Source organism: Gigantopelta aegis, chromosome 11 (genome assembly GCF_016097555.1).
Source record: "Gigantopelta aegis isolate Gae_Host chromosome 11, Gae_host_genome, whole genome shotgun sequence".
Classification (NCBI taxonomy): Eukaryota; Metazoa; Mollusca; class Gastropoda; order Neomphalida; family Peltospiridae; genus Gigantopelta; species Gigantopelta aegis.
The window spans coordinates 14,328,203-14,356,020 of NC_054709.1; the positions used below are offsets into that span (position 1 = coordinate 14,328,203).

Genomic DNA, 27,818 nt, shown 5'->3' on the forward strand with positions numbered 1-27,818 from the left:
CTAATCGAAAAAGAGTAGCCCATGAAGTGGCGATAGCGTCTTTCCTTTCTCAATATGTGCGTGGTCCTTAACCATATGTCCGACGCCATATAACCGTAAATAAAATGTGTTGAGTGCGTCGTTAAATAAAACGTTTCCTTCATAAAAAAAATAGTGGAAACAAGACCCATAAGGCGACCGTACACAGCAGCCAGGCCAGTAAACTGCTCCTTTTCGTCTGTCAGAATGTGGTCAATTTATATTGGCTATAGGTTCAATATTGTTTTATGGGAGAGTTGCAATAGTTATAATCGAGTAATTTTGTGCAACATTAAAAAAAAGAGAAAAAAAGTGGACCTCAGCTTTTGCGGGGAGGTTTGACGAAGTCTGGTATGGTTTAACGTGCACATTCAGAGCAAGCTTTTGTAGCGCACGCCTGTCATGGGCGCAGGTGTCGCACCATGCCGGTGTAACGGACGACCCCCCCCCCCCCCCCCCCCCCAACCTCAAACCTAAATACGGGCATGTCGGGCGTGAATTATGTTGCTGTTCCGTCAAATATAATATATATTAATTTAAGTTTACTTTTAACATAATGAAATGCATCTGAGGCGAGTTGACCAATCACTGAGGTGAGTTGACCAATCACTGAGGCGAGTTCACCAATCACTGGGGCGAGTTGGTAACCTTTTTGGGGCGAGTTGACCAACAAACAGTGTGGCGAGTTGACTAACCGCTGGGGCGAGTTGGTTTTGGGGCGAATTGACCTGCTTCCTGTCAGATTGTGATGTCACTCGTTTTACCTGTCGGTTATCTTCTAACCTAGATTTTGAATGGAAAAAATGTTGTTAAAAAATTATATAGATACATGTATATATATTCTGTGTACTTACACAAATGACGTCATCGTATATTGTGATAATCGGAAAACGTATTATAAAATCCTTTGACCACAGATGTCGCTGAAACCATACGTATAATATTGACATGCGCAGTCAGGCTGCGGCCATGTTGACGAATAAATATATGCAAAATTGATTATTTTCATAATTTTTAGCAATGGATTGGATAAATATGTCATATATACAGTTTAAAAATATGGAAGAAATTAGTAAAGATGTTAATGCAGACTGTAAACGGGTAAGTCTGTCCGATTATATCGATACTGGTGTTAAAACTGTTGCCCACCTTGACGGGCACCTGTCGCATTTTTTTTTAGTTTTGGATTCAAAACGTCCCGTTTGTATAGACGTTCTGTATTTAGATTTTTTTCCTATTATGGTCAGCATGTTGTAGGCAAAATGTCTTTTGCGTTTGTGCAAATGTCATGTCATCTAAAAGCAGTGTTTAGATCTGACCATAAATGCATCATATTCAACAAGTTTTTGAGACCATAAATTGAACGGGGATATCCCAAATCCTACTTGTAATTTTTGGTGTTTAACTCAAAGTCAAAGAAACATAGGGTAGTATTGTCTTTTTCAACCTATGTACCATCGTAAAATGGTGTGTCATGGCAATCAATGTCCAAGGCGTACAGCAACAGAGTTTTAAAAATAGTCATTATAGTGACAAGACTTCCTGATTCTCCCTCACCCCACCAACAAACTAAAAAACCCACATTTGTTTATGGTTAGGTTACGGTTAGTTATCTACCTTAGCACTACGTTGTCTGCAGTGCTTGATCAAGTTGATGCAACACTGAGTTGGTTATGTTAATTCAAAATACAGAATTCTTTCCAGCAATGGCTTAAAGGGACATTACCGAGTTTGTTGCATTGTAAGATGTTTGCGACTAAAAAAATACTTTGACAATTAAACTTACATATTAAATATATTTTCTTGTTTAGAATATCAGTGTCTGTATATTCAATGTGTGTATGGTTGTCTTAATATTTGTAAGAAGCCCAAACTGGATTTTGTCTTCAAATAATTTCGTACTTACGAAAAACGCATATTGTAGGAAATAAAATGAAATTTAACTTAGTACAAATATTAGAACGATCAGAAACATGCTTAATATACAGCCACTAATATTTTATGCTGAAACATATATTTGATATGTAATTACAGTCATCAAAATGTCTCTGTTAGTCGATAACATCTTACAAATTCCAGTAAACTCAGGAATGTCTCTTTAATGGTTGCACTAAGGTCGACTACTTTTTATAAACAAATGAATCACTATACATATTAAACCCTGAGATGTATATGCTCTTTTCTGGTGGTAAAAAAAAAAGGTGAGATTCTCAGAGGGGCAACTTCCCCACCCCACCCCACCTCGGAGGGTACGGCCCTGATCCCGCAAGTATTTAAAAATATATATATTGAAAACATACCGGCAACATATACTTTGAACATAAACAATACTTTTTAGAAACTATTGACCTTTTAACGGCTCTGTTTCAAGAAATGAGGCTAAATCGGAATCACTATCAAAACAGAACCATTTTTAATAGCCAAAACGGAACCGATTTGGCTATGATGTCATCTAAGTGTATCGCGCCTGCGCAATTTGGAACTCGGAAGTCGGCAATGCGGTACATGTATTATTGTGTATTGAACTATTTCGTCATCATTCTGAACCATTTGTTTGAATGGTTTGGAATTCTGTCATGGCTAATGCGGAGTCGCAGATTTAATGTAAAAAAAATAAAAAAAGTAAAAATTTAAAGTCAGTCAGAAAAAGACGAATCGCCCGTTGGACTGGTAGTTGGATTTTTCAACTCGTCCATCAGAAGTTTGACTCACATTTGCCGAGTGGGCGAGTATGTTCTGCACCCCTGCCTCAGGAGCTGATTGGTTTTAAAATGCATGTAACAGATACATGTCAGGGTTTCTGCCAGAGGGTAAAACGGGTATGGCGCCATACCCAACAAATGTTGCAGATTTATTATTTTTCAGTTAGCCTTTTGACAACATTAATTACTCTTTATCATTACTGTATGATTTTCTTAACTCTAGCCCTAAACTTGACCCATTTTCTTTCTGGGGGAGGCCATCCCATACCCCCTGTTGACTGTGGTTGCATTCAGTTCCATAAATGCCATACCCAAAAATTTATTTCTGGCAGAAACACTGCATGTACATTGTCGACAGCATTATATGTAACTGTAGTTCTTCCCACAGGGGACACTGTTTTCTTACTATGGTATTTGTAATACGAGTTACTAGTCCCCTACCGGTCCAACCGGAGGGCACTATATAGGTTTCATCTCCGTCCTTCTGTCTGTCCGTCTGTTCCACATAGATTTTCCGGATGTTTTTTGCAGAAGGCTTTGAGATATTCAACTTAAATTTTGTGTATAGTTTCATCATGTACTGTTACAGATCAAGTTTGACTTTCATGATGATTTACCCATTTTAAACAGAGTTATGGCCCTTGAACTTAGAAGATGTCAAAATTTGTTTTCCAGACACTTTTTTTAGTAGACCTTTAGATATTGAGCTGAAATTTTGTGTATAGGTTTATCACATACTGTTACAGATCATGTTTGACTTTCATGACGATTTATCAATTTTTAACAGACTTATCGTCGCGTGAGAGCCAGAAGGACGTAAGTGCACCACAATTCATTTTTAAAAAGCCGAGATAATGAAGGAAAACTGTTTTTCTTGATCAGTAGCTAAGCTGTCGAATATGTTTTAATGACAATGAAAGCTGAACATATTTACGATTTCTTTGTACATTTGCGTTACTTATAGCATATTAGGTGTTTAAGTTATTTGCATAAATAGTTGTATTCATGATTAAATTAAAGTAAATTTGAATATTTATTCTGAAAGATCCATCACTTCTAAGACATTTCAGTTTTGCAAATCACATATTTATTTTTTAAAAGGAGAAAGCTTGTAAATAGAAAATATTTAGAAGCAAATATTCAGAAAGGAATATAAGTAGAAGTACATATTAATAAAATCACTGCTTAAACAAAAATTACGTGAAAAAAAGTTATTTTACTTTTGTTAATAATAATAAGATAAATAAAATCACCAATTGAACAAATAATAATGTGAAAAAACTACTCTGACTCGTGAAAGCCTTATTTTCTTTGACCCACCCCTGATTTTGTGTGACCTTATCTGGTGCATGGTTTTAGCCAGAGGGTAAGGTGCCATATCAAAAATATTTTTTGCAGAATTGTTTTTTTAAGTTAACTTTTTGACCAAATTAATTACTCTTAGGCCAAAAAAAAAATAAGGGGTGTTTCCGGTCGACCGACCGTCCCTAGTTTTACACCCCCCCGGGGTCGGGGGGGGGGGGGGGCCCCCGACCCTAATTTTTTTCTCTCTTAAACTGAAAAAAAAAGAAAAGAAAAAAGTCAAAATGAAAGAGGACGACATCACCAAACGAGTATTTCCTTCCTTGCACATTGTTTACGTACTATTATACGATACATTTTGCACATGTAATTCCCTTCCGAAAAACATCGAGAAATTATGAAAAAGCTTTTGTAATAGAGTTCCTTCCCCTGATTAGCTACCAACGAACAGCTTGGTCAGTCACGGAAGTAACCGAATGTACGGACATAGCCTTGGTACAGGTTATTTCGATTAAATATAATCGTATCAATAAGCTTAATTCTCGTCTTCACTTAAATCAACAGGTCTTATTATTAATGCATCTCTACATAAACACAGACAAAAACAACATTTTAAACATCTGTTTATGCCACAAATCCATATATATTATTTATAGATAATGTTAATTGTTATATAAGTACACACACATTAACCTTTAGACTACTGGATTCATTTTTAACAAAAACCACGTTGAGTGGGTACACGTTTATAATTTTTACTCACATATATTCACTTAAATGTTTTATAAATACATGAAATAAAGTTCATATATGAATCGGTAAGTATTATTTTCATTTCTTTTTTTTGTAATTTTTATTATTTTAGATCATCTAATTAGTGCTGCAACGATAAACCGGTATACCGGTATACCGCGATAATTGATCAGCTCGATATGAACCGCGGTACAGTTTTGCGTACCGCGATTTTTTTTCCTTGTAACTTATTTGATTTGAAATAGGCAAACAAACAAACAAAAACCACATCATTTTATTAATTGGTGATGACAGGAAATGTAACAATCACGTCAAGCGTAGTCGGCTTACTTGTTGGCATACGAAGTGATAGGTCGGTTATACTTGGTTCTATCTTCTAAACAAAACGTGTCAAAAGTCCAGTGAAAATAACCAGTTAACGATAATTACAAATAAATGTTTTGTTACTTACACATTATCATTTGTTGTTCATTTACGTTGGAATACGGCTACGGCTACGGCTATCATCTTCAAAGAAATAAACCAACAAATGAGAATCACACTTCGCTGTTTTTCACTGAACTCGGAATACTTCGGCCGATTGTTCAAAATACCTCGGCTAATAACCTCAGCTCTGGTTCGGTCGATCTGGCGAAACATTGTGACTCAATACGTACATTTCCGTGTTAAGCGAGCAGCAACGGAAAAGCCCGATAGTAAGGATTTCCGAATGTGACAATTTATGAATAGTTTGACCATTCACAGTCTGGAGCTCCACGCGGTAAGACGTGTTTGTTTCGCTTGTGCACACTGCACATGCTTTCGTGTGCTCGACTTGGGGGGTCCCTCATTTCGTTGTTTTTGTCAGCGAAATGAAGTTTTCTACTGGAATGTATGCGGCCATTGGAACTGATTGAACGCTGGAACGCTTCTCATTTCGACAGCCTGCACCACCAGGTTGGATTCTTTTTTAGCGAGATTCCTTGCTTCCATGTCATTTCTCCGTCTGACTGTCGACAGGTTTTTTTCGTGACTCGTATGACGGCCATTCTGCAGAACACCACGGTTGTTCGCGTTTAGTCTCTACATGTCCGAGCCTGTCCTAGCAGTACTGGAAGATTGACCGCCCCACTCTAAGAAGAAATAGGAAGCGGGGTCTGCCCCTACTACTCTTTTTCTAGACTTTACCTTGCTTTATAGTGATACCATCTCGTATCCTCTGGAGTCGGGCCCGTCCGCACCACTATACCAACCCATGATGACTGGACTATACCCTAGTCTGATACTCTCTCTCGTTCAGACAGATCCGGCTTCTCAAGATCTGTATTTCAGCACAGCAGTACACCTTCAACGTCTATCGACTGTCAATCTAGGGGTTTTCTTGACGGGATGCAACCTATCTCGTCCCTTTAAGCTGTGCACCCAAACAGCCTTAACGAGGCCACTCGCGTGGACATATCGATCGGACTTTAAACTTTTAGATCTGCGTTCAAAATTTTATGTCGAAATTACTTTCTTTTTTTAAAAATATTATTAAATAGTCCAATCCTCTCTTCTTTCTCTTATTTAATTCTGGACTTTCCTTCTAAAATGCTCCAAATTATATAAATATTCGGCCGAGCAGTCAATTCTTTTTTATTTTTGGATTGTAACCTTTTTTTTTCTTCTTTTTTTCTTCTATTAACTTTTTTACTAATTGCTATTTTCAAAAGTTTGTGCTATCCTGCCTCTGGGAAGAGCAAATGAAAGATCCCTTGCTGCTAATCGGAAAGAGTAGCCCATAAAGTGGCGACAGCGGGTTTCCTCTCAAAATCTGTGTGGTCCTTAACCATGTCTGACGCCATATAACCATAAATAAAATGTGTTGTGTGCGTCATTAAATAAAACATTTCTTTCTTTCAAAGGATATAGGGTTTACATTTCCAATGAGGGTGTGTACTGAATATCAAATCCAGAAGTAGTGAACACTATATACCATGTCCACCTGTTGAGTACGCAGGGTTCTCTGCAGGTTATATTGTGTGTCCAGTGATCTCTCCAGGTTCTATTGTGTGATATTGTGTGTCCAGTGATCTCTCCAGGTTATATTGTGTGTCCAGTGATCTCTCCAGGTTCTGTTGTGTGTTCGGTGATCTCTCCAGGTTCTGTTGTGTGTTCGGTGATGTCTCCAGGTTCTGTTGTGTGTACAGTAATCTCTCCAGGTTCTGTTGTGTGTTCGATGATCTCTCCAGGTTCTGTTATGTGTTCAGTGATCTCTCCAGGTTATATTGTGTGTTCAGTGATATCTCCAGGTTATATTGTGTGTTCAGTGATCTCTCCAGGTTCTGTTGTATGTTCAGTGATCTCTCCAGGTTATGATGTGTGTTCAGTGATCTCTCCAGGTTATGATGTGTGTCCAGTGATCTCTTCAGGTTATATTGTGTGTTCAGTGATCTCTCCAGGTTCTATTGTGTTCAGTGATCTCTTCAGGTTTTACTGTGTTCAGAGATCTGTCCAGGTTATGTATAATGTGTGTTCAGTGACATCTCCAGACTATGTTATGTGCACTGTTCTCTCCGTGTTTTATTTGAGTGTCAAGTGATCAGTCCTCCGATTTCTGTTGTATCAATGCAAGTGCTAAATTACAGGTTCTGTTGTGTGTACTATGTCATGTTCAGGTTCTGTTATGTGCCACGGTTTTGTTGTGAGTTCTCTATTATGTTCAGGTTCTGCTGTAAGTGCTATGTCATGTTCAGGTTCTGTTGCAAGTGACTGAATAAAGACTGTGGTATGTGCTGTCCTGTCTGGAGAAGTGCATATAAAAGATACCTTTCTGCATTAGGAAAAATGTAGCGGGTTTCCTTTGATGACTACGAGTCATAATTACCGAATGTTTGACATCCAATAGCCAATGATTAATTAATGAATGTGCTCTAGTGGTGTTGTTAAACAAAACAAACAAACTGTCGCAAGTGTTATGTCACATTCATTTTCTATGGTGATTATTTTCTCATGTTCAGCATTTTGCTATGTTAACGCTGAACATTGTTATGTTAGGTCTTGTTATTGATGTGCCAAGTTCTGTTGTGTATGCTATATATCATGTTCAGGTCCTGTTGTGTGAGCTATGCTATGTTCATGTCCTGTTGTGTGTGCTATGTCGTGTTCAGGTTATGTTGTGTGTGCTCTGTCAGGTTCAACTACTGTTGTGTGTGCTATGTTGTGCTAATGTTTTGGTGTGTGTGTGTTGTATTATGTTAAAAAAAGAAAGACGTTTCATTTAACGACACACTACACATTTTATTTACAGTTATATGGCGTCAGATATATGGTTAGTAACCACACAGATTTTGAGAGGAAACCCGCTGTTGCCACTACATGGGCTACTCTTTCCGAGTAGCAGCAAGGCATCTTTTATTTGCGCTTCCCACAGTCAGGATAGTACAAACCATGGCCTTTGTTGAACCAGTTATGGATCACTGGTCGGTACAACTGGTTTACACCTACCCATTGAGCCTTGCGGAGCACTCACTCAGGGTTTGGAGTCTGTATCTGGATTAAAAATCCCATGCCTCGACTGGGATCCGAACCCAGTACCTACCAGCCTGTAGACTGATGGCCTAACCATGATGCCACTGAGGCCGGTATATCATGTTCACGTTAAACATTCTGTTGCAAATATTCATTAACTGTAAAGTTAATGAAAATTCATAGATCTTGCTATCGTTTATGTTGAGGCCACATTCACTTTATTGGCTTCTTAATGTTACGTCTGATTACACTGTCTTTTGTTACTGGACTTTGTCCTGGGTAACTTACAATTGCGTTTGTATTTGCAATGTTGTTAATCCATCATGCCTACATGCGGGGAAATACTATAGATTTTCAAAGGCAGCTGAAAAATGGAACTTGATTACCGTAACTTGCACTTTAGTCGCATATGCCACATACAACATTATTATGAATTAAAATTGTATCTACAGATACAAATTACACTTTGGAAACTTTGCTTCGATTAAAAACACTTCAAAATAGATATTTGTTTTTCAAGAAAATTCACGAAAACATGTTTATTATTATAATTATGGTGCACATAAAATAGCAAACCATACAAACATTAATGTTACTGCAACTCCTATTTATATATACAGACACTATTCTTGTCTGTTGCCAAATGGTTCGTTGTATGCAGTATCATTTTTTTTTCCGTAATAGATCGGGCTCTCACAATGACAAAAGTAATATTGTTTTTAGGATTCAAGCACATAAAAATATTAACATAATGTATGCTCTATTGCACTTCGCATTTGTAATTTCTATCACAGACTGATAACAAAGAATACATATGGGTTGTATTTGGCACATACGACTTATGTCAGACATAATTAGATAATGAACTGTATTTAAAAAGGATGTATCTACCACGTGCGACCAGTTGTGTTCACATAATGGACAACAAGCAAATCGGACGAAAGTCATGTCAGTTATGTCTATTTTTGTGCAAATTGGTATCTGTGATTCACTTATGACCATTTAAATCTTTCTGTATAAGCGATGCTATCAGGGACACTGCTACGATTTTTTGTGACAACATGTAATCGGTGATGGCGATTCCGAATATGAAAAAAAGATGTTTTAGGTTGTATCTGCCACTTACAACCTTTTAGCTCTCACGCGATAAGACCTTTGAATTTAGGAGATGTGAAAAACAAATTTCCAGATTTTTGCAATGCCTGGAGATATGAAGATGAAATTTCGTATATAGCTTTATCATTTGTATATACTTGTAGCTTACAGATCAAAGTGAAGTTTAGTGGTGATTTACCCACTTTTCAGAGTTATGGCCCTTGAATTTAGGAGATAAGAAAAATTGTTAGCCTGGTAGGGGAAATGTATTGGTTTAGCAGTACTCTCAAAATGCTTGTTTATTTCTGAGCCAATTGTTTTACAAATTGCACACATTTTTATTTTTTTATTATTATTATTATTTCCAAAACACTTTTACTTTTCTTTTGTCAAAGCAAACTGAAATATTTACAAAAAACAACACTGTTCATAGAGTCTGTGATGGACTATAAGATCTGTCTACAATATATTTATTGTTGTGGATAGACATCTAGTACATATATATACTAGTGGAAAAAAGTAACAGTGTAACCTAAAAAATCTGATAAAATTAACATGCACCACCACTTAATCTCTGGGTGAATTTCGTATTGGCACGTGCTGTTTCGCTTCTTGGACATGGGTCTGTTTTTCAAGCTTTTTCCACCCAACATTTTACTGCTCCAGCTTTTGTCAACTTTGCTACTGTCGGGTCATTGTTTGGCAACCGGTGGAACAGAAAAGCAGATTTTTTCGGTAGAGCAATGCCCATGCTAAATGAAAATGACTGTCTTCGCGCAATTGGTATGATCCAGGCTGATATGCTCCATTGCGCTTTAGCTAGGAAATTTGGTGTCAACATAAACACTATTCAGGCTTTGTGGAGACGTTTTCAACAATTTGGTAATTTCAGAGACCGACCACGTGCAGGTCATATCCGACTCGTGCACCTCAGGAATCACTTCCAAACGGAAAGTCTGACAGCGCGGACCATTCCTGGATTGCGTGCCATCAGCCCCAGAACTGTACGGAATCGATTATGTGAATGGCGTATCCGTCCGCGACATCCGGCTGTCCATCCAGTTTTGCTAAGATGCCATCGTGTAGCACGTCTGGCTTGGTGTAGAAGACACTTGCGCTTTAATCGCTGAGACTGGGCGGGTATTCTGTTTATGGACAAGTCCAGGTTTCACGTAGACAGCAGCGACGGCCGTTCAATAGTATCGTCATGTTGGAGAACGTTTTAGTGATGCCTGTGTTGTGGAGCGACGTGCTTTTGGTGGAGGCAGTGTCATGGTTTGGGGTGGCATCACGTCAACTGGACGAACACCTATTGTGGTCATCGATGGCAATTTGAACGCTGTATGCTACCATGACGACATTATCCAGGCTCACATCATCCCATTTGTGCTAGACCTCATGTCGCCCGGGTGGTAAGGGATTTCTAGCGCAGAAGAACACCAATGTGTTGCATTGGCCTGCAGTCTCACCCGATCTTGCACCAATCGAGCACGTCTGGGATGAGATGCAACGTCGTGTATGTGTGCTGCCTAACCAGCCGGTAACGTTGGCAGCACTGGGTCAGACGTTAGTCCAGATCTGGAACGGCATTCCCCAGGCATTCTTCAACAATTTGGTAGGCTCTATGAGGCGACGGTACCAGGCCTGCATCGACGCAAACGGTGGCCATATGCACTATATAACTTCATGAAATGGTTTTTGACCCCCGTGTCTTTCATCCCCAATACCAATGAAATGACAGATGCTGTGACATTTTAAATGAATTGAAGTTTTGTAGATTTGCCTAATAAACAATGCTGTCTGATCGTTTCATTGTTTTATGTCTTGAAATTATCTTTTTATCAACATGATAACCATACACAGTTACTTTTTTCTGCTAGTATATATGTGTATGTGTATATGTATGTGTATATGTATATGTATATGTATATGTATATGTATATGCATATGCATATGCATATGCATATGCATATGTATATGCATATGTATATGTATATTTGATGATTTGACGCTTACAAACCAATGACCTTGTTGGTACTAAATATTACGTCATCACGATTTGGCAAACACACACAATGACGTCATGTAGTTTAAAGAGTTGGCGTTTATGCCTGGCTGTTTTTGGTGTTAAATTTATAACAAAATGTCATTTTAATGCAATTCATTATAGATTTTGAACCAGAATAAAGAGCTTTTGTTTTTGAAAATTATCTATGAATGTGATCAAATTACAAAGTTATAGCAAAACTCAGAACAGTGTGTAAAGTGGTTTATATCGTTTCTGTACATGTACGTGCATAGGCCTATGTGTGTCGAAAATAAAGGCTTTTAGTGAAATAATTTCACTTGGGACATAAATTTGATAATAACTGGCAACTCGTTTACTGTCCTTTATATATATATTTAAAATTTTTAATTTCAGGTGTTATGTAATGGATAAGAATTGAAGAGACAAGACATGTTCTTGGATGTGAAGGTCCAGTGAGTTGAATCATTGTTTGGAAGTTGTGATCTGCATGCATCACAATTCCACAATGTGGTTAGCTTAGTCCGCCCGACTAGGCGAGCCGTTGACAATGAACTTTGACAATGGTCAGGGGTTGAAGTTTGGTCTGTCCGGCTATGGCCAGGGCTTCGACACCTCGGCGGCAGGGAACATGTGCCAGTTCCAGTATGTGGGCCTGGACGGCATGGCGGGAACCATCAAGCCGGGTCAGGCCATGCCGTCAATGCCGCCAGATCACGCAGGCTCCATCGGCCACCACTATCGGAACATGAACGTCCGGCATCCGCAGGGGAGTCCTGTTCAGAATGCCTTCCCCATTGGCGTGAACATTTCCATGGCAACTAGTGCCCAGTTCAATACCATGCAGCCCTTGGATTCATTTGCTATGCACCAGGGATATCCCGGCAACCCGAGACCCGACATGCACTACAAGATATTTAACAACTGGATTGGTCCACCGGCTCAAGGCAATGTTCTTCAAGGTCACAGCCAGCCTCCTCGACAGCAGGGTCAGCCTCAAGGTCAAGTTCCTCAGAACCAAGGTCAAGGTCAAGGTCCGGCATCGCTTCCCAGTTTCGGCCATTTGTGGTCGCACTTTCAGCAACAGCAGATGCAGAAACAGCAGGCATTACATCAGCAGGAACCTCCTCAACAACAGCAACAACAACAGCAGAAGCAGCAGCAGCATTTCATTGGAAACCAGCAGTTGCAGAATTACCCGAGCACTGTGGCCTTGATTCCCAATGTCCCGAACAACAGTATTAACTTACAGAGAGGGCAGAAAGTCAGCTATCAGTATTCTACTCAAAACCTTGGCGTCGTCACTCAGGCCAGAGTGGGTCCGTCTTTCCCCACAGAAGTGACACAACTCGTCGCCGGCAGCAACCAGCCGGTCGGTTGCGGTGAGAACCAGATCTCTCTGGTCGTTGCAGCTGCATCCAATTTAGCCGCCTGTTCAACGTCGGCGGCAAGCGGCCTGGTCGTGTCGGCTGGCACCACTCCCGTGACCAACACCACCACGACGGTTACCATGACGACGTGCAGTACCACTCCCGTGACGACCACTGCCACGAGTCACTCGGGGGTTCTGGTCTCTTCGGTGGGACCGGTGCAAGCGCAGTCATCGTCGACGGAGGAGATTGTTGAGAAAAACCAGGTGGAAATGTCGACGGAACAGTGTGGCAGAAGTGCTGGAAAGTTGCCGGTGTCTAAGAGTGGTGACGGATCCTTTCAGATTGTGAAAGTGCCGTTCGGTTGGAGGAGAACCACAGAAGATGGAGAGGTGATTTATTACAGGTAGGAAAACTGGGACAGTAGTTAAACCTTGAGTAGGGCAAGAATCGAGACATCCAAATCCATTCTTTTAAAATTGTTAATGCCCAGGTTCAAATCTTTAGGTCCACTTTCCATTGACATGAGTTTATTGATCAAATACAGTGCATAAGGCAAGGATTAAGCCATAGATCTAAATCCATCTTTTTAAAATTGTAATGCCCAGATTCAAATCTTTAGGTCCACTTTCCATTAACGTGAGTTTATTGATCAAATCCAGTGCATAGGGCAAGGATTAAGCCATGGATCCAAATCCATCCTTTTAAAATTGTAAAGTCCAGATTCAGATTTGTAGGTCTCCTTTCTATTATTAACGCGAGTGTATTTACGTAGTACCTTTTCTATGTACGTGGGTCTGCAAAAAATTGATTGATGAGCGATTTTACAGGACTTCTAGAATTTTTATAAAATCTACTAGCCACGGAATCAGTGATCTTAAAAATTTACTAGCCATGATTAAAAATTCACTAGCCCTACTTTACTTTAAGTTAATACAATTTTACTAAATAATAGTAATAATCAGATATGTCACCTAAAGAGGGAAATATAGCTTAAAAACACTAGCATTAGGGGTTGGGGTGGGGTAAGGATATTCATATTTACAAAATAGACTTAACTGCAACATTTGACCTTTTTTTCACTAGCCGTCGGGCAAGGCAATATTAGTTATTTACTGGCCACAGGAGTGGTGCTACCATAATCTAGAAGCCCTGGAGGATTAACAGTACACTTTGATGATACCAAATTTTGTATTGTAATCGACTTTTAATTTTACCCTTCTTGCCCTTTGGCAGAAATACAGTGACATTTTTAACTGTAAGCATAAACAATTGCCACCTACCACCTTCTAATAAACGCTGATTATACCGATTAGATATTTTTTATCAATTATAGTTGTATCCATATATATATTTAATTGTACATGTTAAAATTGTGAAGTTTATGTTATAGCAGGGTTAGCTCTGGGTGTTCGAAATATTTTGCCAAAATATCTCAAAAATGCAAAACCCTATAGCTATTTTCAAACAGATGATCAATTATTATTCAAATTGTTTTCGCCAAATTAAAGTAAAATTGGCGAATTTGGGTGAGTGCCAGAGCTAGCCCTGAATATGAAAAAATATATATTATGTTCACAGCCCGAGCAATACCCGACTGACATCGTACCACGAAGTGTGTAAGTACCTGGTGTCTGACGGGACATGTAAGTGTGGGATAGAGTGTCCGCTACAGGTGGAGAAGGTGTTCAACTTTGACCCGTTTGTCAACGGGAAACTGTGGACGGTCGACGACGTCAGTACCGAGGATCTCACCAAACTGTGCATACACAAGAGGAAAATCATCGCCATGGCAACGTTCCAGAGAAGTCAGGCTATTCCTGGTGGTATTCTTGGTCCAAGTCCGGTGATTCACAGCAGGGCTAAACCTGGCAACTCGAGGAGTAAACGAGGTACATTATGGCTTGTTTTTATTTGTTTCTTTTTCTTGTTAATTTTTTTACCCTTTCTGAAAAAAAAGAAGTTTGTTTTATTTAACGAAAGCACTTGATGAGTACATTGATTTATTAATCATTTATGCCCCCCAAAATATCAATTAGTGTCACGCAACAAAGTTGATGAAAATAGTGGGACATTTTCATTTAGTAGTCATAGAAATGAAATATAACATGTGATAATAACATATTATGTGTAAGACTGGCCTCGGTGGCGTCGTGGTTTGGCCATCGGTCTACAGGCTGGTAGGTACTGGGTTCGGATCCCAGTCGAGGCATGGGATTTTAAATCCAGATACCGACTCCAAACCCTGAGTGAGTACTCCGCAAGGCTCAGTGGGTAGGTGTAAACCACTTGCACCGACCAGTGATCCATAACTGGTTCAACAAAGGCCATGGTTTGTGCTATCCTACCTGTGGGAAGCGCAAATAAAAGATCCCTTGCTGCTAATTGGAAAGAGTAGCCCATGTAGTGGCGACAACGGGTTTCCTCTCAAAATCTGTGTGGTCCTTAACCATATGTCTGATGCCATATAACCGTAAATAAAATGTGTTGAGTGTCGTTAAATAAAACATTCCTTTTCTTCTTTTGTTCTTTATGTTACCTGGCAAATTTATGTTCTTTCAGAGTCGAAACCAAGGAAGAAACTGAAGAACAAAGGGAATGCAACACCTTATGACGGTCTTCTGGTGTCACAGCTGTTAGCTCAGCGGACCAACAGTCCGCAGGTTCTCAACCACAAGGCGCCGCAGGGCCTGTCTATGAAGAATGTTGTCGGGGACATGCAGTTTTCTCCACCCAACCACTTGACTTGTAACGTGATGTCGAACCTCGGTGCTAACACAAAACTACATCACCACCAGTCAGCTGAGGTGGGGGACCTGGGCTCGCCTCTGTCCGGTGACCTGCTCCGTGATCCCATGGACGACTTGGGACCCATAACCTGTCAGGTTCCTGCTAAGCTGGACTTCAGTGCAGGTTGTGTTCTGAACAATCCCACTCATAGGATAGTTAATTCTGCAGTTGGAGCTCACGACGTGGGTCAGGTGGTGTTTCCTGCAAAGAATCTGTCGCCCCAGGGTCCCTTCAGTCCAGATCACCTAAAGAATCAGCAGATGATGCTGCAGCAGCACTCGCCAGTACAGTGTGTTCCAGCCAGTCCTTCGTTTGTGACCAACGTTCCCAACCACATGTACGGACCAAATGTCCCCCAGCATTTTCAGGTCCCACTGAACCTACAGCAGCAGCAGCAGCCTGGTGGAATGATGTTCCAGTCCCTGATGCAGGTTCAGAATGCCTCGGGACAGCAGGTTCCAAATCCTCAGATGTTTGAGCAGTCAGGAATGCAGGCCAATCCGGTCCATGCTGGACCCCATCAGCAGAACCTGATGTTCAACTCTCTGTATCCCCAGTTGAGTGACTTGACTTGGCTGGACTCTGGTAAACCAAAAACTAAGCGCCCCAGGAGCAAGAAGGACAAGCAGAAATTGAACAGTATTCTTGACAGGACATCTCCCTGCCCCAATGTTGATGTGCGCCATCTGCCTTCCGAGGCGTCCTGTGGCACAAAGTCATCAGTGTCGTTTTTGGAAAACCCATCTGCATTTCTTGCTCAACAGACTGCTCTTGTGCGAAGCTCTCTCAATTCCTCGCAGTTGAATATGTTTCATAAACCACCACCCAGTAACCCATCAGATACAAGTAGTGCATGTGTAAATACAAAGACAACATCAGTTTGTGTGAAAAAGACAATATGTTCTTCAGTATTGACTGAACCTTTAGGTATTGATTCAGTGGAAAGGACAGAAAATGCTGATACGGCTGTTTCGCCAGATGCTCCAGACTCCATTAGCTCTGGTAATAACAAGACAGATAAAAAGGAACCACCTTGTGAAAATGTTGAGAATAAAAAGTTGCCAAAAGACCAGGTGGTGGAAGTGTCGACAGCAAATGAGAATGTGGCTTCCACATCGGTAACACAGAGTGATAACAAATCAAAGAGCTCTATGACGACTGTTTCAGGCAATGCAAAATCCAAATCTCCAAAACCAAAAGCAAGATCAAACATTGTACGTCATTTAAACCAGACATCCACAAAACCACAGCCACCTGCAACATCTGGTTCTGCCATCACTGTCACCGGAGTAGTTGAATCGCCAGTTTTCACAACAAGCAGCTTACATGTAGGTGGTCTGCCACATGCCTCGCAACCTGGTACTGGTGACTTTCCGGCCAGCAGTCTCCTCTCGGCTGCAGCCAAAGCTCAAGGTTCACAAGCAAGTCCTTTAGGAGTAGTCTTGGGAAGTCCACTTCAGGTTAACCCTGGTCTTCCTGTAAATGTTAGTCCAGACATGACAGGCGTCGGAAGTGCCAGCTTGCAAGATTTGATGGGAAAGTCGGGACTGAGTTCTCTGGATCAGCTCTGCCTGTCGTTTGGTTCTGGTGGACTGGCTCCGGTGATGATTCCGCAGAATAACATCCTCACTGGAGCTATGCCTGGCTTTGTAAACAACCCGGCATTACAGGGACTGCCTGTCAATATGTGTCTGCCTCTTGGTCAGCCGGTGATGAACTCGGGCGTCTTGAACTTGGCTCAGAATTTAATGTTTGGTGGACTTGATCCCAAGCTTGTCAGCCAGACGCAGCAATCGGATAAGTGTGTTAGTGTGAACAGCAGCAAGTCGTCCAGTTCAGACAGCACAAAGGATTCAGGGTCCCAGAGTGCTGGTTTGGTGACTGTTCAGACTGACAGTATTCATATGTCAAATGTGGCAGAAACTGATGCTAAAAATCTAGCTTGTACGTCTGCAGCTGTTCATCAAGTGTCGTCTGCCTCTAACAGCCAGCTGCTCAATAACCAGTTTCCTTTTGTGACTATGAACACCCCGATGCCACCGATGTCTTTGCCGGTTGTGACTAACGTAACCAACAGTTTGTCGCAAGTCATCCCTGCTGTGGGCATGCCCCAAACCATCCTCAATCAACATCCTCTTGCTCATCTTCTAAGTACTATGGCTGTTCCAGCCATGAACAATTCTGTAGTCTTGACAAATCCAGCAACACAGTCTTGTGCACAAAATATTGCTTATTTGGGTCTGCCAGTTTCAGGAGTCACATCCGCATCCACAGCAACTGATAAGTCGGATGACAGGATCGGTGCTGATGGTAATGCAGAAAGGACCGCAGGACCACAGAGCTTGGTTATGTCGGACAAGCATGAAGCATCTGAGCAAGTATCGGTTGATGCCCAGTTGCAGCAGGAAACGCCCAATTTGGTCCTCTTCCCAAACCTCAGTATGCCCATGGTGCAGGTCCTTGATGGTGGTTCCATGATCGCAGCGATGGACAAGCTTGGCACGGTGCCCCAGGTGATGCTGCCTGGAACTATTCTGGACTCCCAGTCCCAGCTGTGTCAGAGTCATCCATGTGCTAGCCTACCTCTGAATCTGCTACAGCTGCAGCAGATGTGGAACAACATCGGTGGGGCGGGAGTTCCCAGCGTCGGCGCTCTACAACTACAGCAGCTGCAGACACTACAGCTGCAGCTACTGCTCCAGCAGCTGCATGTACAAGGGATGCAAAATCTTGTAAACCAGATGAATCTTCACGAAGCAGTTGTGCCGGAGTCTGGTGGCATGTCGTCGTCCTCGTCTCCTGCTGATGCCGAGGATGAAGTGGACTCTGAGGAGCAAGCGGTGCAGGACAGTGCAGAGGAAGGTGACCAGGATGATGACCAGAGTTCCATGGAAGGCAGTACTCAGGACGAAAATGTCGTGGATCAGGAGGAAGGTCTGCTGCAGGATGTTTGTGAGGACACTTCAGAAAGTGTTGTGAACCAAAAAGATAGTCTCAGATGCAAGGCCAGTGTCCTGCAGCAGCAGCAGCAGCCATCCATTCGTAAAACTAGTGAGGAGAAATCTGTGCGTATAAGAAGTTGTGTGTCGAATACAAAACCGTATGTGTGTACTCATAGTGATTCAAGTGGAACAAAATTGAAGTTTGTTAGTGTTTCTTGTAGTTCATCTGTTTCTTCTCACTCAAGTAGTATGAAGAGGAGTCGGACAGTGACTAGCAGAGATTCTGACAGCGTGAAATCTCTGAGTTCTAATAAAAAACAAAGCAAAAAGCAAAAATATTCCTCCGAAAAAGCTTTGCCTTTGTGTTATGATCGTGTGAATTATGAGTGCGGTAGAACATTTACTCAAGATGTTTCCGATGACTTTACAAAATCTTCGCCCGACAGACAAAGTGATTCGAGCACCTCAGTATTTGAGGAAGAGAGTGAGAAACACAAACTGGCAAGGGAGTCCTTTAAGAATCAGATCATGGGCAAGAAGAACTTGCTGAAGTCTGAATCGAGTGAAGATTTGTCCTCTGGAATCTCAGGAAAGCGAACTAGTGATTCTTCCGACACGTCTGTGAACGACCAAGCTTTGTCGGACAGTGGCTTCACGGATTGTTCAGACCCTTCTGCCAATGAAAGTCACGAGAGACTTCCCCATCACGGCGAGGAATCCACTGACAAGAGTGACACAGGGGAGGCAACTGAAGAGGATGATCTTCCATTGGGAGACTTGAAGAGGAAGGCCAAGAAGAGATTGTACCCAGATGATCAGGATGTGGACATGGATGAAAGTAAGTCAGTATTAGTTCAGGGAATCTGGGTTTTTTCTTCTTCTTCTTTTTTCAGGTCTTCTAGATTTTTATAAAATCCACTAGCCATGGGATTAGTGATTTTAAAAATTTGCTAGCTATGATTAAAAATTCACTAGCCCTTACTTTACTTTAAGTTAATACAGTTTTGCTAAATAATAGTGATAATCAGAAATGTCACCTAAAAAGGGAGATGGTGCTTAAAAACACTAACATTGAGTTGGGGTGGGGCAGGATATTCATATTTACAAAGTAGACTTAACTGCAACATTTGACCATTTTTTTCCACTAGCCGTTGGGCATGGCAATAGTAGTTATTTACTAGCCCAACATTGAAAATCACTAGCCATTGGAGTGGGGCTACCATAATCTAGAAGCCCTGGGTTTGTTTGTTTTTTTGTTAATTATAAAACTTATTAATCCCAGAAACAAATTTGTTATTGTCAGGATTGGGGCCTGATATCACTACCTTACAGTCATGTTATAGGCTAGAATTGTTTTTTTTATCCAAACTGATTAACTACAAATTAAAACTAGTATTTAATGTTTTAGAATTGTATAATCATTTCTGAAATTTGCATAGCGAATAGCGAGACGATACTGAGCCAGATGTTCTCTCTCGGTGATATAATATCAGTAAATAGAGCAGGGAACATTTTCTTTTCCAAACAGATTAGAACTATATTTAATGTTTTAAAATTGTATAGTTATTCAGGGCTAACTCTGGGTAAGCAAAACAGTTTGCCAAATTGTCTATTAAACTTCGAAAATTGCAGAAATTGTCAGTTATTTTCAAAAAAATGTCAATTATTACACTTTATTATTCCTTCAAACTAAATTAAAATTCGCCAACTGCTTTCAGAATTCGCAGTTGGCAAGTGCCAGAGCTAGCCCTGTCATTTCTGAAATGTGAATTGCGAACCGCGACACGATACTGAACAAATTGTCCTCTGTAGTGATATGATATCAGTAAATAATAGTGCAGGGAACATTTTCTTTTCCAAACTGATTAGTAACAGATTAGAACTAGTATTTAATGTTTTCAAATTGTGTAGTGACCTCTGAAACTTGCATAACGAATCACGACTTGATACTGAACAAAATGTTCTCTGTAGTGATATGATATCAGTAAATAATAGTGCAGGGAACATTTTCTTTTCCAAACTGATTAGTAACAGATTAGAACTAGTATTTAATGTTTTCAAATTGTGTAGTGACCTCTGAAACTTGCATAACGAATCACGACTTGATACTGAACAAAATGTTCTCTGTAGTGATATGATATCAGTAAATAATAGTGCAGGGAACATTTTCTTTTCCAAACTGATTAGTAACAGATTAGAACTAGTATTTAATGTTTTCAAATTGTGTAGTGACCTCTGAAACTTGCATAACGAATCACGACTTGATACTGAACAAAATGTTCTCTGTAGTGATATGATATCAGTAAATAATAGTGCAGGGAACATTTTCTGTCCCAAACTGATTAGAGGAAAAATCTGGAGTAAAACTTGAACATATCAACACAGAAAGAAGTTTTGAAAAACACATTGAACAATCACTGAATCAATTATAATGATATTCAAACACTGGCTGGCTGAGGTTAAAGGTGCTTCTTTTTAAACAATGAACAAGATGTGTACTGTTACCATGTTTCTAGGATGCCAATAATAAACGCATCTGAGATAATATGGTGATCGTATGTATACACGTACCTCAGATATGAAGGGCTGTAACTTCGATGTGAAACTCAACGAATAGGATGCGTTCTGTTACCATGTTTCTAGGTGGCCAATAATAAACACATCTGAGATAATATCATGGTGATTGTATGTATCCAGCAATCACTGTATACATTGGCAAGATATGATGACTAGGTAAATCTCTATAATTTCATTCACTGACGAAAAATATAGGTCAAGTGACATAGCCCGACTTGACTCGAGTATTTCAGAGTAGATTTTCAATAAACATACTCTTTAAATCATTTGTTTTAATACAGTAAATGCAGATAACTTTTAGTTTTACGATAACAATACAAAACTTGTATATTTATTTATGAATTAAAGTTTAAAAACCCTTTTTTAATATGATAGAATGTAGCTAGCGTCTTACAAATAATAACGTCATGTATTTGTATGACGTATGGCAGAAGCCTTGCTCGGTTGACAATACTCAATTTGTGTACACAAAACTGGAATAAATAATGATTTTCCGAATATTCCTGTAGGATTGCAGGATAAAAGAAATAACTGGTTACTGTCTTAAGATATCGGCTTTATCCTGCTCAGGTCGAATGGCGAATGCAGCTTGGCGGAGCCTTGCTGCATTCCCTATGTACACTATCCGTGTACCTCAGATATGAAGGGCTGTATCTTCGAGGTGTAGTGTTCGTTATATGTATATACATGTAGTTTATTTTTCTCAGATCTGGAAGAGTATTCCATTGAGTGCAATTCACTGCAAGAGATCCCATGCACTGGGGACCTTGTCTGGGGACAAATTCGGGGTTTTCCTCTGTGGCCAGGAAAGCTGGTACCAGAATCCGCGGCAGCAGATGTTGACCTTGGTCCTGATTATGGTGAAGGAATCGCAACTGTAAGTTTTGTCTGTACATATATAACACTTTGCTTACACTTTGTTTTGTCTTGACACACTTTGTTTTGTTTAAACAGGTTACACTTTGTTGTCTGAACAGATAGCACTTTGTTTTGTCTAAACATGTAGCACTTTGTTTTGTCTAAACAGGTTGCACTTTGTTTTGTCTAAACAGGTTACACTTTGTTGTCTGAACAGGTAGCACTTTGTTTTGTCTAAACATGTAGCACTTTGTTTTGTCTAAACAGGTTGCACTTTGTTTTTTCTAAACAGGTTGCACTTTGTTTTGTCTAAACAGGTTGCACTTTGTTTTGTATAAACAGGTAGCACTTTGTTTTGTCTAAACAGGTAGCACTTTGTTTTGTCTAGACAGGTACATGTAGCACTTTGTTTTGTCTAGACAGGTAGCACTTTGTTTTGTCTAAACAGGTAGCACTTTGTTTTGTCTAAACATGTAGCACTTTGTTTTGTCTAAACAGGTAGCACTTTGTTTTGTCTGTGCCTGTAACACTTTGTTTGCACATCAGGGTACGAAATTCGCCAAAAAATATGGTGGCCCAAAAAATAATAATGGATGTTGGCAAATTATAGTAAGCGAACCACGAGCAAGATTTTAATGTGGAATAAATGTATGCAATGCAAATATACTCTGTCAAAAAAGAAATGCACAGGCGAAATATTCATGGAATTATCTCTTTAATACAAAGTGGCATAATATTGTGTTATATGATCGTATCACAGTCAAATTTGACATGAGTATGTCACAATGTTCTTGCTATGGACTGACGGCAGTGGATGCGTTTTCGTCACCAAACAGCGTCTCACGAGGGTGCTGAAATAAGTACCTTTTGGCCACTAGCAGCAGCAATCACTGCGCGACATCTCCTTGGCTTAGACTGAATGAGTCTCTGAATCTAGGCACGTGGAATCATAGCCCATTCTTCCTGCAGTTCATGTGACAGTTGCGGAAGTGTCTGAGGCTCCGGGTCATGCTGGCGTACACGTCTATCCAGTTCGTCCCATAGATGTTCAGTGGGATTGAGATCTGGCGATCTTGATGGCCATGACAGCACATTAATGTTCTCATTCTGTAGGAAATGCATTGTTACACGTGCCGTATGCAGCCTGGCTTTGTCCTGCTGAAAGAGTTCTCTCTGTCGATCCAAAATGGGAAGCATGTGACGGTGAAGAATTTCATCCCGGTAGCGTACAGCTGTCAGATTGCCTTGTACGAACACAAGTCCACTTCTGCCGGTGTATGAGATGGCTCCCCACATCATGACACTCCATCCACCGAATATGTCAACTTGTGCAACGCAGTTGTTGGCAAAACGTTCATTGAGGCATCTGTAAACACGTCGCTGTAGAAGGAAACGTGACTCGTTGCTGAACCATACTCGCTGCCAGTTTCCCAAGTTCCACCCCTGTACATTCATGCACCAGCGAACACATAAATGTCGATGTTGACATCACAGGTCTCCTAGCCTGTAAACCAGCTTCTCGAAGTCGGTTCCAAATGGTTTGTGCAGACACCCTTCTCAAACCAGGTATGCGTCCAGCAGTGTTCATTGCTGTGGCAGTTTGGTGACGCAAGTGCAGAACCCAGATGTAGTGATCTTGTGCTGCAGGAGTTATGCAAGGTCTGCCACTTCTGGGCCGGTCTTCAGCTGATTGAAACTGCTGGTACCTGTCCCTGAGACGTGAAATGGTGCTCTCATGTGGTGTGCGACTGCTGACTGCGATTCACCTAACTGGAGGCGGCCTATTGCAATGTTTCGATTCGGCAGGTTTAGTCTTGGCATCTTGTAACTCTATGTCGAAATTGAAATAGGCATCATTGTGAGCATTGCAGCTTTAAATACCCATCACTTGAAATGAATGTTTTGGCCTATCCTTCTAAACTGAACAATAAACGAATCATCTAGTTCCATTGTGTTTATTTAATGTACACTGTACGTCTGACACCGCATGGACCCACAGGTAGCAGTCATCATTTATGGCAGAATATTACCTTGGACTAGGCTCCGGGTTAGCTGTCACTCTACGGTACCTTTACTTCAGCTTATTGCATTTTCAACAGATGCCCAATTTGGCACATGTGGTTAGGCTACTGTTGAGGGGAGATTGACTGCATCATGTAAACTTGTACGTACTAGTATATGTAACAGTATATGATTAATAAAGGACAGCAGTAACATTATTTTTAATATTTGGTGACGGTCACATTTTCATTTATGATAGGACATTTCAACAAGCACTGCCAAACAATTAGGCTTTCAGCTGAAAGTGAAAGTTTAAAACCAGTTATGTGTTCTGAATGGAATGTGCACGAGAACAATTTAACTGGTTTTCATTGAATCCTAAACAAAAGCACTAATTTTTTTATCTTGACTGTAAACAATTCTGCAATTTGTTGCAATCACCTGAGTCACAAAATTTCATGCAATCTGAAGTGAATAGTAATAAGCAAATTGGTTTAAAAAGAAAAGCCCAGGGCTTTTAACTTTTCCTTTTGCATCCACCTCCTGCCCTACATAGATGGACAAGTGGAAATATTGGCAGACAAGTAGATTTTGTGAGTTTTTATTTTTCCTTACATGTACTTCTAGCACTGTCAAAATGGACATTGGTCGCATTTGGCGACCTGGCCACAGGCCGTTACGAGCCCTGTACCTGTGTTTTGTCTAAACAGGTAGCACTTTGTTTTGTCTGTGCCTGTAACACTTTGTTTGTACCTGTATGTAAAAACAGTTTTTTCTCTGTTGCAGGTTATTGTGATGTGGTATGGCGACCACACGTTTACTCGCGTTGAGCCAGAGAGGTTGAAGTCTTGGAGGGAAGGTCTTATTGCTCACCATAAAACTCGCCGCAGGAGAAAGTATGTGATGTTTTAATAACATAGTTCTGCAATCCGAATTTCTTGTTAAATTAAATCCAGAAATATCCAATCAAATACAGGGAGCAATTTAACAAAATGTCGTAAGTTTATGTCTGCGACTAGCAGTTATACCGGACACACAGTTATAAGTGTTTGGCATCTAATTCATAAAGAAAATTACATCATTAAGGAAAATGGAACATTTTAAGGACACAAGAAAATGAAATATGTCTATTTCTAACTATATGTGTTATATTATAATAGTAATAAGAATTGTGGTTTAGTCGTAGACTTACATGCAAAACTAGGCTTACGATGTTTTGTGCCATTGGCTGAAGGAATAATTTTAATTTTTACTCTTTTTTTTTTTATTGCAAATGTTACTGGTTTATAATTGCTGTAGGCAAGCTCCAAAATACCATAGTTGAACATGTTTGACTAAGATGCAAACATTTCAAAATTCTTAACTTTGAGTCTGAAATGTGGATTACAAATGGATGTGGTTTTTATTCTCTACCTGTTATAAACAAATTCCAATTTTTAAAATTCTTACTTCTTTATTTGTTTAATGCAGAGGTAAGATATAGAGGATACTCCCCGAGTGTCTTGTGATATCATAATCAATGTTTCTGCCAGAAAGACGTTTTTGGGTATGGCGCTATGGAATTGAATGCAACAACAGTCAACAGGGAGTATGGTGGGGTTGGGGGGGGGGGGGGGGGTGGGGTGGGGGGGGGGGGGGTTCCTCCCCAGAAGTAAAATGGGTTAAGTTTAGGGCTAGGGTTAAGAAACTCAGTACAGTAATGATAAGAATAATTAATTTTGTCAAAAGGTTAACTTAAAAAAAAAAAAAATCCGCAAAACATTTTGGGTATCGCACCATACCCATTTTACCATCTGGCAGAAACCCTGATAATTTATCAGCGCGAGTTGATAAAAGTATGAAATACAAGGCTTGCTTTTTATACATTTATCAGCGAGTGCTGATAAACAGTGGTTACTTTCCTGAAATGGCTATGCTGGTATTCATCGCAATACACTTCCAGTGTGTCTGTTTTTTTCATCCTGTTATTAGTTTCTATTATGATCATTTTAATTATTATTATTATTATTATTGTTATATGTGAAACCAGTTTGTGGGAGGTGAGACATTAAAGGCATATTGTCACAGACCACTGACCTATTACATGGCCTAACAAAGTATTACTTAAAAATATATATATATTTGATTTGTCCCTAAATGTACTTTATTCAACTATCTACGTAACCACCATACTCCACTTATTAATGATATTTTGTAAAAATAATTGAATTATGGCAATGGTCCATAATTAAAAAACTAACATTGCTGAGAGGGTTGACATGGATTTCACTCCATCATGGTGTAGTTAAAGTGATGCAATAGCTAGGTTTGGTCTGTAAAAATTAATGTAATTTTGATTTATTATTAATTTTTAGAGAAATATGGTCCTTAAATCTGTGACAGTATGCCTTTAATTTTAATTCTACAGGATTCTAGATTTCTTGTTTGTGTATTTTTGGGGTGTTTTTTGTGTTGTTGTTTTATTGGGTTTTGTTTTTTTTGGGGGGGGGGGGGGGGGGTCTTTTCGTTTTCAGACTAAGATGCAATGTAATTAAAACAAAATGCTTAGCGGCAGATCAACCAACCAACCAACCCCCTGTTAAATTGGTAGGATATATCTTGTTTAACAGTTGGTCAGTTTATTGAAATTACAGAAATGTTTCTGAATAGAACCCTTGCAATAAAACAAATGTCTATGGCAAATCATATGTTGGCTATTGGGGTGGGTGTGGGTGGGTGTGGTTAAATCTAGTCAACAGCAAAAAAGGTGCTTTGGAGAATTAACAACTAAACGGTATTGCTTATTACCATGTGCAGTTGCAGGGGTTGCAATATATATATCATTTCATAATTAATTGATTTTGTGGTATTTTTTTTTATTTTTTTTTACAGGGGTCGAAAAATGAACTCCAACTTGGAAGCAGCTATCCAGGAAGCCATGAAAGATGTGTCCGTAGAAAGTTTGCCGGTCCTCCGTAATTGGAGGGGGAGATCAAACAAAAAAAAGAAAACATAATATTTATGATATTCTATTTTTTAACTCCCTGCTTGTTTTCCTTGTTGTATTTTTGAAAATTGTTTCAGTGCTCTGTTTTTTTCTTTTTTCTTCTTATATTGACTTAAAAAATTTAATATTTCCATATAGAAATATTTTCTTATGTGTGGTCAGTCTTTTTCTTAAAACAGTATTTTGAATTGATGAAAATGTTTTCAGTAGTTAAGCAATGTTTTGAATCTGCTTATAAATAAATACATGTAATATGCAGGTACCTGTCGTAGGTTTCACACACACATGTATGTTCAAGTGTGTGTGGACTTTTTTGATAGCTTTATAAAAACATTAACAGACTGAGTAAATGGCAACAATTACGAGCAATCGGGCTACAGTGTGCTATTTTTAGAATAAAAGAAGGTGGGCCGACTTTAAGACATTTTTGTTTACCGTTTCCTTACATATTGGTGAAAAGATGGCCTGAAAGATTAACCCTAATTTCTTGATTTCATTTTTTTTTTCTTTGTTTTTATTAATTTATTTATTATTTTATTATAATTGTTTTGGGGGGGTGGAAGGGATCAGTATTGACCGTCAGTGATTTTTAAAAATAAATAAGTTATGAGCAAATATGAAATCTAGTATTTAATAATAATATTATTATTATTTATTATATATATATTTTTAATCTTGACTGATCCATAACCAAAAAGGTCAGATTAATAAAATTGTATGAAATAGCAATACCATTGACACTGATAACACAACTGTTGACATTGTTTGGTTGGAACATTTTTGAGCGTGTAGTTAAACGGTCTTCACATTTAAAAAATAAATTTATTATATAACATTTAGTGAAATATCTTAAAATATCAGTGAAATAAAAGTGTTATCAGTCACTCAGTGACGATAACACATTTAGAG

The 27,818-nt window shown here is 39.6% G+C and overlaps 1 protein-coding gene across 1 annotated transcript; it reads left to right on the forward strand.

Annotated features, from left to right (window-relative positions):
* The first annotated feature begins 992 nt into the window (after positions 1-992).
* On the forward strand, positions 993-27,802 carry LOC121384943. The gene is made up of 7 exons (XM_041515429.1): positions 993-1,119; positions 11,782-13,161; positions 14,337-14,647; positions 15,318-19,325; positions 21,772-21,941; positions 24,710-24,819; positions 26,795-27,802. The coding sequence occupies exons 2-7, from the start codon at positions 11,936-11,938 to the stop codon at positions 26,916-26,918; spliced, it is 5,949 nt and encodes a 1,982-aa protein (XP_041371363.1). The 5' UTR covers positions 993-1,119; positions 11,782-11,935; the 3' UTR covers positions 26,919-27,802.
* Positions 27,803-27,818: the final 16 nt, after the last annotated feature.